The 20897-nt window shown below is 43.5% G+C and overlaps 1 protein-coding gene across 1 annotated transcript in view; it reads right to left on the bottom strand.

Annotated features, from left to right (window-relative positions):
• Nucleotides 1–2555: 2555 nt before the first annotated feature.
• Nucleotides 2556–20897, bottom strand: part of LOC109926443 (SPRY domain-containing protein 3-like) — a 102879-nt gene continuing 84537 nt past the window's right edge. The window contains exons 4-5 of the mRNA XM_048618819.1: nucleotides 13655–13794; nucleotides 2556–4243 (exon numbers count right to left, since the gene is read on the bottom strand). Coding sequence (XP_048474776.1) covers nucleotides 4109–4243; nucleotides 13655–13794 — 275 coding nt within the window. The 3' untranslated portion in view covers nucleotides 2556–4108. The remainder of the gene's footprint in view (nucleotides 4244–13654; nucleotides 13795–20897) is intronic.

The raw sequence follows: 20897 nt of genomic DNA, 5'->3' as shown, positions 1-20897 counted from the left end.
ACCAGGTGTGGAAGGACTGTCTTATGAGGACAGGCTGAGTAGTTTGGGCCTGTACCCATTGGAATATAGAAGAATGAGAGGCGACCTTATTGAATCATACAGGGGGACTTCTGGGTTGATGTGGAGAAGGTGTTTCCCCTTGTGGGAGAGTCTAGGTCCAGAGGGCACAATCTCAGAAATGGTGGGGTCGGGGACTGGTGTCGCACACTTCAGACAAAGATGACGATGAGAAATTTTTTCTCCTTAAAGGTAGTGAATCTGTGGAATTCTTTACTGCAGAGGGCTGTTGAGGCTGGGTAACTGAGTATATTCAAGGCTGAGATTGACAGCTTTTATCAGGAAGGGGTTCAAGGGTTATGGGACTAAGACAGGAGAAGAGGAGTTGAGGATTATTAAATCAGCCATGATCTCATGGAATGGCAGAGTACACCCAAAGGGCTGAATGGTTGATTTCTGCCTCAATGTCTTATGGTCTTAAATCTTCCCTGAAAACCTTGTACTGTGGATTATTAAGCTCCAAATCCTTCCTCTCTTTCAACAAGGTCTGTTAAGTGCTTTGCATTCACACATGTGCACTCCAAACCCATCTGGACTGTTTCCCATTTGCCTTCTGTCTGATCACACTATTTCTGAACTTTGTTACTTCAGCACTATTTGTCTGTCCCACACCCATGTGCCCCTTATTTCTCCTCTTCCATCTTTCATTCTGGTGCAAGTTCTCTAGAAAATTAGTTTAGACTCTTTACAGTACGAAATCTGTCCTTGAAATGAGACAAACATTGAACGCAGTCAGGAGCTGCTCCTGAATAAATAGCATTCTGAAAACTCAAGGTCTGTTTTTTAAACAATCAATTTTTGTGAATACATTATGTTATGTTGATTTGCAAAGTATTTTTGCTTCTTGAATAAGCTTTCAAACTAAGCAGTATAGACATATCTACCAATAAAGATACACAAGTTGAGTATTCATCCAAAAGCATCTTCTCAGTCCTAGGAAAGCTCTCACAGTGGCAAATGAAGTGCATTTTGAACTGTAGTCACTGTTGTCATGTGCATCATTCAGCAGCCAGTCTATGCACAGCAAGGTCACCAAAACAGCAATGTGACCATGGCTTGTGGCCAGGTAATCTTTTTTAGTTATGGTTGGTGAGGAAAACTGGGGATAAATCCTCTGAAGTTCTCTGAAAATTATCATGGGATTTTTAACATCCATCTGACAGAGGGAGACTTGGCTTAACATCTCACTCAAAAGTCAGCATCTCTAACAGGGAAGTGTTCCCTCAGGGGTGTGTTGGCGTGGTTTGCATGTCTAAGTGTCCAGAATGGGATTCTCACCCATGACCAGCTAAGCCAAGCTTTCATACAGCCCATGTTAACAGTATCGGCTCTGCTATATTTTACACAATAATAAGGATCACAGACAATTGCGGGATAAATGAACACACTATTAGGGAAATATCTATTTTAATTAAGGCATATAAACATCTGAATTATATACATATCTTTGATATAATATAGTGCACAAGGTTGATATTGGTACAAAATAATTCGTAGGAGACTGCCACATGCCAAAGGTGATTTCTCAAAAATATCCACAATCAATAAGCAATTTACAATTTACAATCACTCACATTATATCAAAGATTAGGTGGGGAGAAATTGGATTTTTTATTAATAACTTTGAACTCTGTTATAGCCCCTTTCAGGAAATCTCAGTTTAACACACAATGTTACAGAAATCACTCAAACATCGACAGTACATAAAATGGTTTCCTTTTTCCTCAGTGCAATGCTTGGAAATAAAAGCAGGTAAAGCAGATGGCTGTCACCTCGCTGTTCACTTGCTTATTCTGAGCTGAATCATCAAATTCAGCTCCAATTCAGATGAGATAAACATCTGTTTACTGGCTGGGAGGGAGGAGCGAACGCCAAATACGTTTACAAAACATGAAACTTGTTACTGCTGGACATTGGTCCATAACTGGACAGTTACCATCACCTCAAACAAGCAGGGGGAAGAGTGGGAACCTGCAGATAATACCAAATCAAAGAAAGAAATGAAATTTGGGCAATAGAACAAAAAGGACACTGGGGTTGGACAATGGGCCCTTTAGCAGTGTTCACTTCACTTCATAATGTAGCACTTAAAGGAGAGTACCTTGTTTTTAAATGCCTTAGACAGCTGAATGGCCTCCCTAATACCTGCAGCATTTCCTCTAACTCATCTGTCTCTGTTCTATACAAGTCATATTATGTGTGTCACGAATACTGTTTTAGCCATGTAAGGTTCTGATTATTGAGATCATTTTGGAATTCTGAGTTGGAGGGGAAAACAGGGAAAGTCTATCTCTTGAATTATGATAGCTCTTCCTTATAATCCAAAAGAACTCCACAACCCTCCAATCTAGCATTTACCTGTTTTACATATGGTTCAGATCCAGAACACTACAGCACTTTATCCCAAGTTTCATTTTATATGATGTGATGCAAACAAAGTCTGGAATAGATCTGAAAGGCACTTGAATACCACACATATTTCTACCTGAAGCTTTCCACTCTTTGCAAAATATTTTATTCTCAAACTTGAAAACCTTATTAATGGGAATTAAAGTTCGATAAACTAGGAAAAAAACCTGTTATCTCTTGTTCATGATGCAAGTTTCCAAGGTAACGTTGCCAAAGTTGAAAGGCCTTAGTAAATGGGGCAAATTTAGCACACAACAGGAACAATGGCATGAGCAAAGTGGAAAAAGGGCTTGAGAAACCTTGCCAACACATCGTATTCTGCACATTGCAACATTTAAAACTGAAGCAAAAGTTGTAGGTTTAAAACTTTCATTAAGTTAATTTGATATGGGAAAGATGTGAATGGGCTGAATGGAGTTATTTTATAAAATTCTGTACACAGGGGCTGAGTACTGTTTGAAAAATAAGGGGTGTGAAGAGAACATTTTACAAATGCAAAAAGTATCTGAACTCTGCAAAGTTTGATGGGGAACAAACATTTCTTGAATTGCTGGCATTGTTCTGTCAGTGTCTTTCTTCTTCTAATGAATGATACCCCAACAACACATGCAGTTGAGCGATCTTCAGGATTGCATCATACCACACCTCCCCAATACTTCTTCAGTGAACAGAAGTTCCCCCAGTGTTTTTAATGTACAATGTATAGTAGCTGTGCACTCAAATGTTCTGACTGAGGCTTGCTATCTTACCCAGTGCAGTGGAGATGCGCCACAGAAACAACAAGGACCATAACATAGGGAAGAGCATACTACTGGCAACATTTGTTTCACAATGCAGACTGACTGCTGATGATAATGTAATTGAAGGAAGGAACAGGAATGCTCATTTGCAGCAGACAGATCAACACCTGAAAGGGAAAGTATTGATGGGATATTTCCTATCTGGGTCACTCACCTTACTGTGAGCTGGTAATTACTGCCACATTGATAATAATAACAGGGTCAGAAGTGCAGCCCCATCAGTAGTGTGGGTAAGACACTCTACCCAGAATTTAGTGTGAGGAGATGACAGCTCACATCTGTATGCTGTCTGATGATCCTGGGATCCCATATAAAGACTTAGTGCATTTGTACACCGCTAATTATAGAACACTTGAGGGCTGTACTACCAGACAGGAGCAGATTCCTCAAAAACATTCTATCAAAAGCAGCTTGCAGACAGCAAACAAGGACAAAACTAGTTTTGATCAGCTCATAATTTGTTGTCTGCTATTGATATTTTAACAGCTTTGGATGTGCATGTAGAGATCAGCATCAGGGAGTGTTCTTACCAATTGCCAAGGGTGGGTAATTGAGGTAATCAATTAATATTGGCCTACAGTAATAGCAAAAGATTTGAAAGCAGTCATGGCTTTTAGTGTTTTAAAGCAGGATTTAACAGATAATGAACAAAAGCAATCAAAATAGACATGTCCTATGTAACCATTTGTTAAATACACCAATGGAATTGCAGAGTTACATAAAATGGCCAAATATAATGGTCAATTCTGCACACATTCTGTGCAGTTACAGGCTCCAACACAGCCAGCAGATGTCAGTAGGAAGAAGAACATGCTGTGTTCAGGAAGAAGCAGACTGACAGCTCAGCCGCTCAAAGGATGCAGGTCAACTTTAACCTTCTCTCCATTGCTAAGCATTCCAATGGTGGGGTAGAATCCTCCAGATGGCACTGGGGCTTCCTTCCTGCCAATTATCTTTCCATTTCGAGTAAAAAATACCTGAAAGAGATTTTCAAATAAAAATTTGCACTGCAGAGGGAGAGACGCTGTACAGTGTAAACAGAGCAACAAAAGAAATGAGCATTCTCAATTCAAGTCTCAACACTTTGACACCTGGTAATCTTACTGGGAAGTGTGTCCCTCAATTTGTGAACAACATCAATTTTATAATGTTGCCCAGATACTGTAAAACTGTGCCTAAAGTTGATGTAGGAGAATTCAGTCAGTCACCTGCTTCATCAGTGCAAGTTAACTGTCAGCGATAGGACTCATGAATACCTTTCCCAAAACATATTTGATTTCCAAATTCTCTTCCTCCCCAAAGGCAGTGGAGCTCCAGTTCAAAAGTGCACAAAAACATCAGCTCTGTGTTTTGGAGTTTGAGCAGTGGATGGAGACACTGTAGCACATCCACGAGGCTGAGAGTTACTTGGAGAGCACGTTTAGCGAGGTGGTCACACTGCACCTCACGGGACTGGAGGAAAGAAGGGAATGGGTGACCACCAGGCAGTCAAAGAGAAACAGGCAAGTAATGCAGGAGTCCCCCGGGGTTCCACTCACAAATTGGTTTCCCTTTCTGGAAGCTGATGAGGGCACTAGTTCCTCATGGAGTGCAGACAGAGCTAAGCTTCTGACACCACAAGTGACCTTACTGTATAGGAGGGGATGAAGAAGAAAGCTGGAGTGATAGTGATAGGGGATTCCTTAGTTAGGAGAAGAGACAAGCATTTCTACGGCCACAGACATGACTCCAGCTTGGTGTATTGCCTCCCTGGTGCAAGGGTGAGGGATGTCACTGAACAACTGCAGTGCATGCTGAAGATGAAAACGTTGCGGTACATGTTGGTACCAACAATATAGGTAGAATGAGAGATGAGGTCAAGAATTCAGGGAGCTAGACAGTAGACTAAAAAGCAGGTCCTCAAAAGGCTGTAATCTCTGGATTACTCCCAGTGCCATGTATTAGCAAGTACAAAAATAGGAGAATATTGTAGATGAATGCCTGGCTCAAGAGGTAGTGCAGGAAGGAGGGTTTTATATTCCTGGATCACTGAACCCATTTCTGGGGGAGGTGGGAGCTCTACAAGTGGGACACTTGTGGGAGGGTTTGCTAATGTTGTTGGGAGGAGTTTAAACAAGTTTAGCAAGGGGAGAGGAAACAATACATGAGGAAAATAGGAACACAGCACAAGATAGTAAAGGAACCAAGACAGACAGAGTTCAGCCATGTTGAGATACAAGGGAGTAAGGAGAGGCTGGGTGGCGTATTATAGGTAAAACAGATGAGTTAAGGCATGGATTGGCATGTGGAATTGTAATGTTGTTGCCGTCATAGAGACGTGAAGGGTATAAAAAAGAAAGTGGTGTTGCATTATTTATTAAGCGTTTAGTTACTGCAGTAAGGAGGGATGATATCTTGGAACAGTCATCAAACGAGGCTTTATGAGTAGCATTTAGGAATGAAAAGGAGGCAGTCATGCTGTTAGGAATGTATTATAGACCCCCAAACAGTCAGCGGTCAATAGAGGAGCAGATATGTAGACAATTCACCGAGGTGTGCAAAAACAATAATGGGTTAATTATATCAGGCAATTACAAATTCCACAATATTAACTGGGATAATCTTAATATGAAGGGTTCAGACGGGGCAGATTTTCTGAAATGCATTCAGGAGAGCTTTTTATATCAACATGTAGCTGGTCCTATAAGGGACGAGAGTGCTGGCCCTAATTCTGGGGAATGAAGTCAGATAGGTGTTCGAGGTGGGCCGTGAAAAAGCATTTTAATGATGATGACCATATCACCGTACATTTTAAGTTTGTTATGGAAAGGGAAAAAGATGGTCTGCAGAAAAGGGTTTTGGAGTTGGGGAAGGCAGATTTCATTCAAAACCTTAGTCCTACTAGGGCATAGGGCTGCTCTCTCATTACAGACAGAGACAACTGATGCCAGTTTAACCTGAGGGTCACCATGCCTCAGGCACATGGAGAGGTTGAGAAGGAGAGTCCTTCATGGTCAGGACCTCAGCTGGGGTGGGAATTGAACCCACGCTGTTAGCATCATTCTGCATTGCAAACCAGCTGTCCATAAGTAAAGTAGACAGGGATTAGCTACTTATGGGTAAAGCTACAGCAGAAGAGTGGGAGGGTGTTCAAAACAGAATTGGAGAGAGTACAGGCCCAACACATTTCCTTTAGGGTGAAATGTAGGAGCAATGAGCCCAGAGAACCCTGGATGTCTAGGGATATTCAGGGCTGGATACAAAGGAGAAGAGAGGCTTTTAACAGGTACACAGTGATCAATGGAGGCCCGAGCAAAACTTATGAAAGCAATTAGGAGAACAAAGAGGGGCATGAACAAACACTGGTGGGTAAGATTAGGGAGAATCCCAAGGTATCCTACAAGTGGCATGGTGGCACAGTGGTTAGCACTGCTGCCTCAGAGCACCAGGGACCCAAACTCAATTCTAGCCTTGGGTGACTGTCTGTATGGGGTTTGCACATTCTCCCTGTGTCTGCATGAGTTTCCTCTGGGTGCTCCATTTCCTTCCACAGTCCAAAGATGTGCATATTAGGTGGATTGGCCATGCTAAATTGCCCATAGTGTCCAGGAGTATGCAGGTTAGATAGATTAGCCATGTTAAATGTGGGTTTACAGGGATAGTGTGGGGTGCTAGCTTTGGGTGGAATGCTCTTCGGAGGGTCGGTGCAGACTCAATGCGCCAAAAGGCCTCTTTCCGTACTGTAGAGATTCTATGAAGTATACCAAGGGGAAGAGGATAACCAGTGAACGAGTAGGGCCATTAGGGACCAAGGGGCTATCAGTTCACAGAGCTGGAGGACATTGGTCAGGCGTTAAATGAGTGCTTCACATCTGTCTTCACTTTGGAAAAACAGGATGCAGGTACACAATTCATAAAGATAAACTGTGAGGTTCTTCATCAGTTTGACACAGGGTGAGGTGGTCTTGGAGGTTTTAGTCAGTCAAAAATAAACAAATTGTAAAGGTGAATGTGTTGTATCCAGGTTGCTGTGGGAGGTGAGGGTGGAAATTGTACAGACTTTAAGCCAAATTTTTAATTCCTCTTTGGCCACAGGCGAGTTGTCAGAAGACTGGAGGACAGCTAATGTGGTTCTACTCTTCAAGAAGGGTGCTAGGGATACTGTTGGAGAAAATTCTGAAGCAGAGAATTAACCTCCACTTTGAGAGGCAAGATTTGATCAGGGACAGTCAACATGGCTTTGTCAGAGGGAGGTCATGTCTAACAAATCTGATTAATTTTTGAAGAGGTAATCATGTGTGTAGACGAGCATAGGGCAGTTAACGTAGTTTATATGGATTTCAGAAAAGCCTTTGACAAGGTCCCACATGGGAAACTGATAAAGAAGGTAAAAGTGCATGTGATCCAGAGTAACTTGGGAAGTTGGATCCAAAATTGGCTTACTGACAGAAGACAGGCGGTGATGGTAGGAAACTGTGTGACTGGAGGCTGGTGTGCAGTGACAGACCTGAGGGATCAGTGCTGGGTCCATTATTGTTTGTGATATGTTTAAACAATGTGGATGAGAATGGAAGGAGGGGAATGATAAATAAGTTTGTGGGTGACAGAAAGATTGGCAAGTCGTTGACAGTGAGGAAGCTGATTCTTGTACTCAATTCCCTGACCAATAACGGCAAGCATGCTATACGCCTTCTTTACCACCAGACTAACCTGCATGGCCACTTCCTGTACATCAATGCTGTTCAGTGTCCTGCCATTAACTGTATACTTTTCCTTAATATTTGATCTTCCAAAGTGCAGCACTTCACACTTATCCAGATGAAACTCCATCTGCCATTTTTTCTCCGCCCATATCTGCAGCTGACCTATATCCTGCTGTATCCTTTGACAACCTTTTACACTATCAACAACTCCACCAATCTTTATATCATTTGCAAATTCACTAATCCACCCATCTACATTTTCATCTAAGTCATTTAAATATATCACAAACAGCAGAGATCCCAGTATGGATCCCTGCAGAACACCACTACACACGGACATCCAGCCTGAAAAACCTTCCGCCACTACCCTCTGCCTTCTATGGGCAGGCCAATTCTGAATCCATGCAGCCAAGTCACTGTGGATCCCATGCACCTTAATTTTCTGGATTAGCCTACCATGAGGGACCTTGTTGAAAGCCTTACTAAAATCCACAGACAACATCCTACTGCTCCACCCTCATCGATCACCTTTGTCACCTAGAGACATAGAGCTGTACAGCACAGAAACAGACCCTTTGGACCAACTCATCCATGCCGACCAGATATCCTAAATTAATCTAGTCCCATTTGCCAGCATTTGGCCCATATCCCTCTAAATCCTTCCTATTCATCTATCCATCCAGATGCCTTTTAAATGTTGTAATTGTACCAGCCTCCACCACCTCGTCTGGAGGCTCATTCCACACACGCACCATCCTCTGCATGAACAAACTGCCCCTTAGGTCCCTTTTAAATCTTTCCCTTCTCACCTTAAACCTATTCCTGCTAGGTTTGGACTCCCCACCCCGGGGAAAAGACCTTGTCTATTCACCCTATCCATGCCCTTCATGATTTTATAAACCTCTATAAGGTCACCCTTCAGCCTCCAATGCTCCAGGGAAAATTCCTCAAAAAGCTCAATTGAGTTAGTAAGACATGACCAGCCTCTTATAAAGCTATGCTGACAGTCCCAAATTAGGCCATGCTTTTCCAAATGCACGTAAATCCTATCCCTAAGAATTCTCTCCTATAGCTTCCCAACCAGCGATGTTTCCTGGATTACCCCTATTTCCCTTCTTGAACAGAGGAACAACATTAGCTACTCGCTAGTCCTCTGGGACCTCTCCAGTGGCTAGCAAGGATACAAGCATATTGGTCAAGGCCCCAGCAATCTCCTCTCTAGCCTCTCTCAATAACCTGGGGAAGATACCATCAGTCCTTGGGGATGTATCCACCTTAATGCTTTCTTGCAGTTAATACTTAATGTGAATCTTACAGATCTGTTGTCTTAAAGGATATTCAATTATTTAAATTCATTCATGGGCTGTGGGCATCACTGGCGAGGCATTTACTGCCCATCCCTCATTGATCTTGAGAAGGCATTCCATACCTCCTTGAACCACTGCAGTCCATGTGCTGTAGGTAGACTCACAGTCCTGTTAGAGACGGAGTTCCAGGATTTTGACCCAGCAACAATGAAGGAATCATGATATGTTTCCAAGTCAGGATGGTGTGTGGCTTGGAGAGGAACTTAACAGGTGGCAGTATTCCCATGTTTCTGTTGTCTTTGTCCTACCAAATGGTAGAAGTCATGGGTTTGGAAGGTGCTGTCTAAGGAGCCTTGATGAGTGGCTGCAGTCCATCTTGCAGAGGCACACACTGCATCAATAGTGGAGCAAGTGAATGTTTAAGGTGATACATAGTGTATGGATCAAGCGAGCTGCTTTGTCCTGGATGGTGTCAAGCTTCTTGAGTGTCGTTGGAACTCCACTCATCCAGGCAAGTGGGGAGTATTCCATCACACTCCTGACTTGTGCCTTGTGGACAGACTTTGGGGGTGTCAGGAGGTGAGTTATTCACTGCAGGATTCCCAGCATCTGTTCTGCTCTTCTAGAGACAGTATTTATGTGGTGCATCCAGTTGAGTTTTTGGTCAACAGTGACCCCAAGATCTTGATAATGCTAGATTCAGCAATGGCAAATCCATTGAATTTAAGGGCCAATGGTTAGATTGTCTCTTGCTGGAGATGATCATTGCCTGGCACTTGTCTGGTGTGAATGTTACTTGCCACTTGTCAGCCCAAGTGTCCAGGTCTTGCTGCAATTGGACATGGACTGCTTCAGTATCTGAGGAGTCATGAACAGTGCTGAATATTGTTCACTGATGATTGCACATCCCCACTTCTGACATTACGTTAGAAGAAAGGTCATCGATGAAGCAGCTGAAGATGGTTGGACCTAGGACACTACCCTGAAGAACTCCTGCAGAAATATCCTGGAGCTGAGATGACTGACCTCCAACAACCTCAACTATCTTCCTTTATGCCAGCTATGACTCCAAGCAATAGAGAGTTTTCTCCCTGAATCCAACTGGCTTCTTGATGTCACACTCAGTTTAATGCAGCCTTGATGTCAAGGAATGTCGCTCTCGCCTCACCTCTGGAATTCAGCTCTTTTGTCCATGTTTGAAACAAGGCTGTAATGAGGTCAGGAGCTGAGTGGCCCTGGCAGAACCCAAACTGAGTGTCGTGAGCAGATCATTGCTGAACAGGTGCTGCTTGATAACACTGTCGATGACCCCTTCCATCAGTTACTGTTAATTGAAAGAAGACTGATGGTGCAATGGCCAGGCAGGTTCTGGAGCACATCTTCAGTACTATTGTTAGAATGTTGTCAGGACCTGTAGCCTTTGCATTATCCACTGTTGTCAGCCGCTTCTTGATAACCATGTGGACTGAATCAAATTGCCTGAAGACTGGCATCTGTCATGCCGGAGACCTCTAGAGGAGCTCGAGATGGATCATCCACTTGGAACTTCTGACAGGACTGTTATGAATGCTTCAGCTTTAGCTTTTGCACAGATGTGCTGGCTCCCCCATCATTGAGGTTGGGGACATTTTTGGAGCCCTCTCCTCCATGGAGTTGCTTAATTGCTTGTTCACAACTGGATGTGGCAGGACTGCAGATTTTAGTTCTGATCCACTGACTCTGGGATCGCTTTGCTCTGTCTATCAATTGCTGCTTATGCTGCTTGGCACACAAGTAGTCCTGTTTGGTAGCTTCACCAGGTTGACACCTCATTTTTAGGTATGCCTGGTGCTGCTCCTGGCATATGCTCCTGCACTGTCCACTGAACCAGGGTTGATCACCTGGCTTGATGGTATTGGTTGTGTGGGGGATATACTGGACCATAGTTTGCAGATTGTGCTGTAGTACAATTCTGCTGCTGTTGATGGCCCACAGCACCTCATGGAAGCCTAGTCTTGAGTTGCTTGATCTGTTTGAAGTATGTCCCATTTAGCATGGTGATAGTGCGACACAACATGATGGGGGGTATTCGCAATGTGACAGTAGGACTTTGTCTCCACAAGAACTGTGTGGTGGTCATTCTTATTGATACTATCATGGACAGATGCATCTACAGCAGGCAAATTGGTAAGGATGACGTCAATAAGTTTTGGCCTCTTGTTAGTTCTTCATCATTGACCTTCAGGACTCAACCAGCTTGGTCAGTAGATGTGCCATGAGGCACGCTTGGTGATGAACACTGAAGCCCTCAACCTAGAGTACATTAGCATACTCAATGCATCCTCTAAGATGTGTGGAACATGCAGGAGTAATCGTTTATCAGTAGTAAACAGCAGGATGTTTCCTTGCCTATGTTTGACCTTAATGCCATAGGAGTTCATGGTGTCCACAGCCAATGTTGAGGACTCTCAGAGCAGCTGCCCCCTGACTGTGTATACCACTGTACTGGCAACTCTGCTGCATCTGGCTTGTCAGTGGGACTGGACGTATCCAGAGATGGTGGTAGTGGTGTTCCTGAGACATAAGCCATATTCATGGAATCCTACCTCTCACACAATGTCAGGTTGTTGATTGACTAGTCTGTGAGACAGCTCTTCCAATTTTAGCACTAGCACCCAGATGTTAGTAAGGAGGACTTTGTAGAGTCAACAGGGCTACATTTGCTACAGTTATTTTTAGTGCCTTACTGATGCCAGCTGGTTCATCCAGTTTCACTCCTTTTACCAGACTTTGCCACGGTTGAAGCAACTTGCTTGGTTATTTCAGAGGGCAGTTAAGAGTCAATCACATTTCTGTGGGTCTGGAGTCACATGTAGGCCAGAATGGATGGTAGATTTTCCTTCCCTAAAGGACACTGGTAAACCAGATGGGTTTTTAAATAGCAATTGACCTGATTGCCCATATCAGAAAGCCCAAAATGCTGCATGGTGAAGTCTAGTCACAGTTTTTGTGTCAAGAAATGCAGATTCAATTTGTACGTAACAGCAAGATCTCACAATTGACACTAGAACAAATACCAAATGAATCTTGTTTCAGTGGTGTTGTTTGAAAGATAAATATTGATCAGGGCACTGGGAAGAAATTACCATCTTCTTCTCCAAAATTAATGTCATGGAAATGTTCATGCCCACCTGAGTGTGCACGTAGGGCATCAATTTTATCATTCTTCAAAACGATGTCACTCCTTCAGGGCTGCACTGGAGTGTCAGTTTAGATGTTGTGCTCAAGTCTCTAAAGTGAGCATTGAATCTACATTCTTCTAAGAGTGCTACCAAATGAGCCACAGTTCGGTGAAAAAGTTATTCTGTGTCTTGAATAACACTTCAAATCTAGCTAAGATTTTCTTGCTTCTGCACAGGACAGAAGAGACTGCAAGGCTGACGATTGGGCAATTACTCCCTCACTTCCATGCTGACATTCTCTCTTTTTTCATTGTAAGCTTGCTGTGCTGATCTCAAGGCTTCCCACATTTGCCTCCTATTCCAACCTAATCTTTCCTTGGACCCCCAAACTCTGGGCTCTTGCAATCTGTAGGCTTTTAAAAGGTAAAGGTGAAGTCACCATAGTCCTACCAGACCGTAGGGCTACTTTCCCTTTAGAGAGACACAACTGGGAATGTTTAACCTAAAGGTCACCATGCCTCATGTAAGGGGAGATACTTTCAACATCTCCTGTGACATCAGTTAATCAGAACTTGCTGCTTGACCTCACTTGTTTTCCTCATGCACTGTGGCCCATTACATTCACAGTCTCTCCTAATTAATCAAAAAATCTCAGCTCGTTCTGTTCCCTTCAATTGGCCCTGCTATCTGAGAACAAGCCCAGGATAAGGGGGGAAAGTCCTACTGCACGTAACATGAGGTACCTAGATCACACAAACATTCCTAAAGTTCATAAAGTGGATCACAGCAGAACCATTTCCCATGTGATGTTTTACTGTGGCTCGCTCATCCTGGGTGGTATGGCAAATAACCTTGAAGGAGCTGAGGCAACAGTCAAACTAGTTCCTTGTTGCATCTTGTTTCCTGTTAGCAATTTAGAACACAAAGTTTTGTGTCCGAGGACTCTACATTAACCTCACCAAGCTCTTGTTCAGGCAATAATGTACAATGAAGGGAACCAAGATGACAAAGATGACTTTATAGAAAGGTGCAACATACTTGTGCGTTAGTTTGGAAGTCATGGGTCATCATTCAAAGGTCCTAGGACTGCTAAACAACTCTAATATGTCAGCAACACAATTGAGCTCCAACCAGTTCTTATTCCCATCCAGTCAGCTAGGCACAGTACTCTACAGAAACAGCAGAAAGAACAGAGTGGAGGGCACAGCAAACGTAGGACAGGAGAAGTGCCTCTGTACCGTTACTTTTTTTCCATCATATTCTTGCTCCATTTCCTCTCCTTCATCCTCTTCATCCTCATCATTAAAATACATGATGTTTCTCACACGTCTCTGTTTGGGCTTCACTTCTGCAGCATCAACATAGTCATCACTGTCAGCTGTAGAAAGAAATGGATGTCAGTCAGGATAACGTACTTTGAGGGAAAGATATGGGCAAACTATAACAGAAATGATGAATCAGGAATAGTTGGGCTGTAGGATGCTCCATCAAACTGAAACTAGTTTAGTTAACAACAGAGGAATGTGAAACCGAATCAACAGGTGACAGGCAATTTGCTATAGATGTAGTTTCTATGTACATCCTGGTTCTCCGCAAGATGTTTCCTTTAAATTTTTGGCATTGATTAATTCAGCCAAAAATTTGCACCCAAACGTTGCAGTCAATTCACTGCCTATTGGATTTCCTCTTTCCTGGAATGGATAAAGTATTTCCAGTTACTATATGGAAAGTACCTATATTGTTTCATAACTAGTGCTTGAAAGGGAAAGTGACCCCTTTGGTTTGGACATGGCCTCTGCATTTGACAGAACCACAGAAAACCCATCAATCATCCATAATCTCTCTGAATGGATCTTGTTCTGCATTTGGATACTGTTCCTGTCATTAATCCCACTGAAGCAGAGGGCCAGCTGGTGTATTTGTCAGTGTGCAGGTGGTGAGATGGGTGGCTGTCGAAAGAGACTAGGATACATTCAGTTTGGTGGTTACACCAAAGGTGCAGATTGAACAGGCAGAAAGGGCATAGATGACCACCAGGCAGAGTTGAGGTGGCAGGCAGTGCAGATGTCCCTCTTCCTAACAGATACACCATTTTGGATACTGTTGGGGGAGGTGAGTGTGCAGGGGAAAACAGTGGCAGCCAACTTCATGGCACCATGGATGAGTCTGCAGGACAGGATGGGAGGAAGAAGAAAGGCACAGATATAGTGGGAGGGGATTTAATTGTAAGGGCAACAGACAGGTATTTCGGCAGCCGCAAAAGAAACTCCAGGATGGTATTTTGTCTCTCCGGTGCCAGGGTCAGGGATGTCACTGATCAGCTGCACAGTATTCTTAACGGGGATGGCAAACAGACAGGGATTATGGGGTACATATTCGTACAAATATAGATAGAGTGGATAGAGGCATAGATAGAGTGGATAGTCAGAGACTTTTTTCCAGGGCGGAAATGATTATTATGAGGAGGCATAATTTTAAGGTGATTGGAGGAAGGTATGGGGGAGATGTCAGAGGTAGGCTCTTCACACAGAGTGTGGTGGGCGTGTGGAATGCGCTGCCGGCGGTGGTAGTGGAGTCAGAGACTTTAGAGAGTTTTAAGCGACTCTTGGATAGGCACATGGAGGATAGTAAAATGTAGGGTATGCAGGGTAGATTGATCTTAGTAAAATAATAGGTCGGCACAACATGGTGGGCCGAAGGGCCTGTTCTGTGCTGTACTGTTCCATGTTTTGTTCTACAAATGACACAGGTAAGAAAAGGGACAAAAACAGAGAGTACTGGAGAAACAGTTTCTTGTTACTCTGTCAAACTGTGTCTCATCTAGACAGAAAAAAGTATGAGGTCCTGGAAGCAGAATTTAGGGACCTAGGAAATACATTAAAGAACAGGACCTAAAAGGTAGTAATTGTTGAATTATTTCCAGTGCCAAGCGTGAGTGAGTACACAAATGGGAGAGTAGTCCAGATGAATGTATGGTTGGACAGATGGTGCAGGAGGGAGGTCTTTACATTTCTGAGACATTGGAACCGTTTTTGGGAGTTGTGGGACCTGTACAAGGCAGATTGGTTGCATCTGAACTGGAATGGGACCAACAGCCTTGAAGGGAGGTTTACTTGTGCATGAGGAGGACTTCAACTAACTTTGTAGGGGGTTGGGATCCAGAAGGACAATTAAGCAGGGAAAGATGAATGGCTAAAGTTAGAAGTGACAGCAAGTGAGTCAAGAAGGCATGTACAGCACAGGCCAGTTAAGGTACAAGGAAGCTTGGCAGGGTTGGATGATGTCTATTTTAATGCTAATAGTCTAATGAACGTGGTGGGTGAGATGAGGGCACAAATTAAAACATGGAGCTACAATATCATTGCTGTCTCTGAGACATAGCTGAGAGAGGGGACCGGTAGCTCAATATTCCAGGATACAGGATCTTCAGGTGGGACAGGAAAGGAGGTAAAAGAGGAGAACGTGTCATAATATTAACCAGGGAAACTGTCACAGCAGTAAGGGAGGGATAACATCTTAGAAGGTTCCGCAAATGAAGCCATATGGGAAAGCTTAAAAACCGAAGGGGAGCAATCACATTGCTAGAAATGTACTATAGGATCCCGAACGGTCTGAGACAAATAGAACAGCAGATATAGAATCATACAGTACAGATGAGGCCCTTCAGCCTATCAAGTCTGTACTGCTAAAGGTACACTACTACCTACACTAGTCTCACTTGCTAGCACTTCGCCCATTGCTTTGAATGTTATGACACTTCAAGTGCTCATCCAAGTACTTTTTAAAGGTTGTAAGGTTTCCTGCCTCAAATACCCTCCCAGGCAGTGCATTGCAGACGTCCACCACCCTCTGGGTGAAAAAGCTTTTCCTCAAATCTCTTCCTGTTTCCACTTTAAAATTATTCTCCTTTGTTATTGACATTTCAACTAAGGGGAACAGCTGTCCTGTCCCTATCCTACGGACACCTTGCCCATGCTCCTCATAATCTTATTCACTTCTCTGCTTCAAACAACCCAAGCTCATCTAGTCTCTCTTCATCGCTGAAATGCTTAATCTCAGACAATGTCATGGTGAATCTCCTCTGCACTCCCTCCAGTGCAATCATATCCTTCTTATAGTGCGATGACCAAAACTGCACACAGTACTCCAGCTGTGGCATGACCAAAATTTTGTACAGCTTCAACATAACTTTCTTGCTCTTACAATCTATGCCATGACTAATACATGCAAGCATCCTGTATGCCTTACCCACCCTATTAACCTGTCCTGCCACCTTCAGAGATGTGTGGACAAGCACACCAAGATCCCTTAGTTACTCTGAGCTTTGTTGTGTCCTGCCATTCATTGAGGACTCCCTCGTCTCTTTACTTCTTCCAAAGTGCATCATCTCACATTTATAAGGTGTAAATTCCATCTGTCATTGATCTGCTCATCTGACAAATCTGTCTATATCCTCCTGTAACCTAACACCTTCTTCACTGTCAACTATCCGGCTAACCTTTGTGTCCTCCACAAATTTACTTATCGTCCCGCCCACATTCTCATCTACAAACAATAAGGGACCCAACACTGAAACCTGTGGTATGTCACTGCACACTGGTCTTCAGGCTAACAGTAGAAAATCAACATCTACCAACCCTCCTAACCACCATGTCCTTCTCCTTTGTGAATACTGATGCAAAGTATTGGTTAAGGACCTCAGTCACCCCCTCTAGCTCCACACATAAATTCCTTCCTTTGTCCTTGAGTGGAGCTACCCTTTCCCTAGCTACCCTCTTGATCCTTTTATGTATGTATGTATATATTTATATATGCCTTGGGATTTCCCTTAATCCTGTTTGCCAAAGGCATTTCACGGCCCCTTTTAAGTGCTTTCCTACTTTCTTCATATTCTTCGAGGGCTCCGTCTTTCCTCAATTTAGTACATTTACCTGAGGACTTACTTCTATCCTTATCCATAAATAACTTAAATTTTTAAGTTTTATGGTTACTGTTCCCAAAACGTTTCCTCACTGAAACTTCGATCACCTGGCCAAGTTCATTCTCAAATACAAGGTCAACTGTGGCCTCTTCCCTAGTTGAACTGCTTACATATTGTTTCAAAAAACTGTCCTGGACATACCTAACAAATATCCCCGCCCATCCAAGCCCTTGGTGGTATGGGAAAGTTCAAATCACCAACCACAACAACCAGGTTGTTTTTACATTTTTACATCATCTGTCCACATATCTGTTCCTCTATAACCTGCTGGCTGATCTGTAGTACAATCCCATCAAAGCGATTGCACCCTTCCTATTCCTGAGTTCTACCTATATGACCTCAGCGGAGGAGGCCTCCAAGATGCCTTTCCTCAGAACACGTGATATTCTCCCTTATCAGTAATGCAACGCCCCCACCTCTTTTAAATTACTCTGTATCTCGCCTGAAACATCCAATGTTAAGCTGCCAGTCTTCACCCTCTCTCAACCAAATCATAGAGTCATAGAGTCATACAGCACGGAAACAGATCCTTTGGTTCAAATCACCCACAACAACCAGATATCCTAAATTAATCTAGTCTCATTTGCCAATATTTGGCCCATATCCCTCTAAACCCTTCCTATTCATGTCCCCATCCAGATGCCTTTTAAATGTTGCAATTGTACCAGTCTCCACTACCTCTGGCAGCTCATTCCATATGCACACCACCCTCTGCATGAAAATATTGACACTTTAGTCCCTTCTAAATCTTTCCCCTTTACTTTAAACCTACGTCCTTTAGTTTTGGACTCCCCTGCACTGGGAAAAAGGACCCTGGCTATTCACCCTAACCATGCCTCTCATGATTTTATAAACATCTATAAGGTCACCCTTCAGCCTCCACCACTCCAGGGATAATAGCCCCAGCCTATTCAGCCTCTACCTATAGCTCAAACCCTCCAACCCTGGCAACATCCTTGTCAATCTTTCTGAACCCTTTCAAGTTTAACAACTTCTTTCCTATTGCAGGGAGACCAGAATTGAACGTTGTATTCCAAAAGTGGCCTAACCAATGTCCTGTACAGCCACAACATGACCTCCCAACTCCTATACTCAATGCACTGTCCAATAAAGGCAAGCGTACCAAATGCTTTCTTCACTACCCTGTTGACCTGCGACTCCACTTTCAAGGAACTATGAACCTGCACTCCTGGGTCTCTTTGCTCAGCAACACTTCCCAGGACCCCACCATTAAGTGTATGAGTCCTGCCCTGATTTGCCCTACCAAAATGCAACACCTCACATTTATCTAAATTAAACTCCATTTGCCAGTCCTCAGCTGATCGGCCCATTTGATCAAGGCCCCCTTCTTCACTGTCCACTACTGATTTTGGTGTCATTTGCAAACTTACTAACCATACCTCCTTTATTCACATCCAAACCATTGATAAAAATGACAGAAAGCACTGAATCCAGCACAGATCCTTGCCGCACATCGCTGGTCACAGGCTCCCAATCTAAAAACCAATCCTCCACCACCACCCTCTGTCTCCTATCTTCAAGCCAATTTTGTATCCAAACAGCCAGCTCTCCTTGGATACCATGGGATCCAACCTTGTTAACCGGTCTACCATGTGGAACCTTGAAGGCCTTGCTGATGTCCATCTAGACAACACCGCTCTGCCTTCATCAATCTTCTTTGTCACTTCTTCAAAAAACTCAATCAAATTAATGAGACATGATTTCCCACACACAAAGCCATGTTGACTATCCCTAATCATCTTTGCCTTTCCAAATACATGTAGATCCTGTTCCTCAGACTCCCCTCCAAAAGCTTACCCACCACTACGTCAGACTCACCAGTCTATAGTCCCCTGGTTTCTCCTTATCACCTTTCTTCGATAATGGCATTGCATTAGCCACCTTCCAGTCTGCTGGCACCTCACCTATGGTATCGTTGATACAAATATCTCAGCAAGGGGCCCAGCAATCACTTCCTTAGCTTCCCACTAAGTTCTGGATATAGCCGATCAGGTCCTGGGGATTTGGCTACCTTTATATGTTTTAAGATGTCCAGCATCTCCTCCTCTGTAATGTGGACACTTTTCAAGGTATTGCTATTTATTTCTCCAAGGTCTCCAGCTTCCATATCCTTCTCCACAGTAAATACTGATGCGAAATACTTGTTTAGTATCTTACCCATCTCCTGTGGTCCCACACATAGATGGCCTTGTTGCTCTCTAAGCGGCCCTATTTTCTTCCTAGTTACTGTTTTGTCCTTAATGATTTGCAGAATCTCTCTGGGTTCTTCTTAACCCTATTTGCTAAAGCTATCTCATGTCACCCTTTTGCCCGCTTGATTTCCCTCGAGTATACTCCTACTGCCCTTATACTCCATGAGGGATTCACTCGATCCCAGCTATATCTGATACTTGTCATATGCCTCCTTCTTTTTCTTGACCAGAGCCTCAATTTGTCTAGTCCTCTAGCATTCCCTACAACTGCTAGTCTTGCCCTTCACACTAACAGGAACATGTTGCTCTGGGCTCTTGTTAGCTCATTTTTATCTCACTTCCAATGGCACCTTTACCTGTGAATAGCTTCTCCCAATCAATTTTTGAAAGTTCTTGCCTAATACTGTCAAAATTGGCCTTGCTCCAATTTACAACTTTAACTTTTAGATCAGGTCTATCCTTTTCCGTAACTATGTTAAGAAGAACGAATTTGTGGTCATTGGTCCCAAAGTCCTCACCCACTGACACCTCAGTCACTTACCCTGCCTTATTTTCCGTGAGGTCGAGTTTTAAGAACAAAGAACAAAGAAAATTACAGCACAGTAACAGGCCCTTTGGCCCTCCAAGCCTGCGCCAAACCAGATCCTCTATCTAAACCTGTCGCCTATTTTCCAAGGATCTGTATCCCTTTGCTCCCTGCCCATTCATGCATCTGTCTAGATACATCTTAAATGATGCAATCGTGCCCGCCTCTACCACCTCCGCTGGCAACGCGTTCCAGGCACCCACCACCCTCTGCGTAAAGAACTTTCCACACATATCTCCCTTAAACTTTTCCCCTCTCACCTTGAAATGGTGACCCCTAGTAATTGAGTCCCCCACTCATGATTTTGTAGACCTCAATCAGGTCCCCCCTTTCTAATGTAAATAATCCTAATCTACTCAACCTCTCTTCATATCTAGCGCCCTCCATACCAGGCAACATCCTGGTGAACGTCCTTTGCACCCTCTCCAAAGCATCCACATCCTTTTGGTAATGTGGCGACCAGAACTTCCAAATGTGGTCGAACCAAAGTCCTATACAACTGTAACATGACCTGCCAACTCTTGTACTCAATACCCCATCCGATGAATGAAAGCATACCGTATGCCTTCTTGACCACTCTATCGACCTGCGTTACCACCTTCAGGGTACAATGGACCTGAACACCCAGATCTCTCTGTGCATCAATTTTCCCCAGGGCTTTTCTATTTAACGTATAGTTCACCCTTGAATTGGATCTTCCA

This window comes from Rhincodon typus, chromosome 41, assembly GCF_021869965.1.
Source record: "Rhincodon typus isolate 14 chromosome 41, sRhiTyp1.1, whole genome shotgun sequence".
Taxonomy (NCBI): Eukaryota; Metazoa; Chordata; class Chondrichthyes; order Orectolobiformes; family Rhincodontidae; genus Rhincodon; species Rhincodon typus.
The sequence above is the reverse complement of the archived record's forward strand: the minus strand, read 5'-3'. Positions and strand labels throughout refer to the sequence as shown.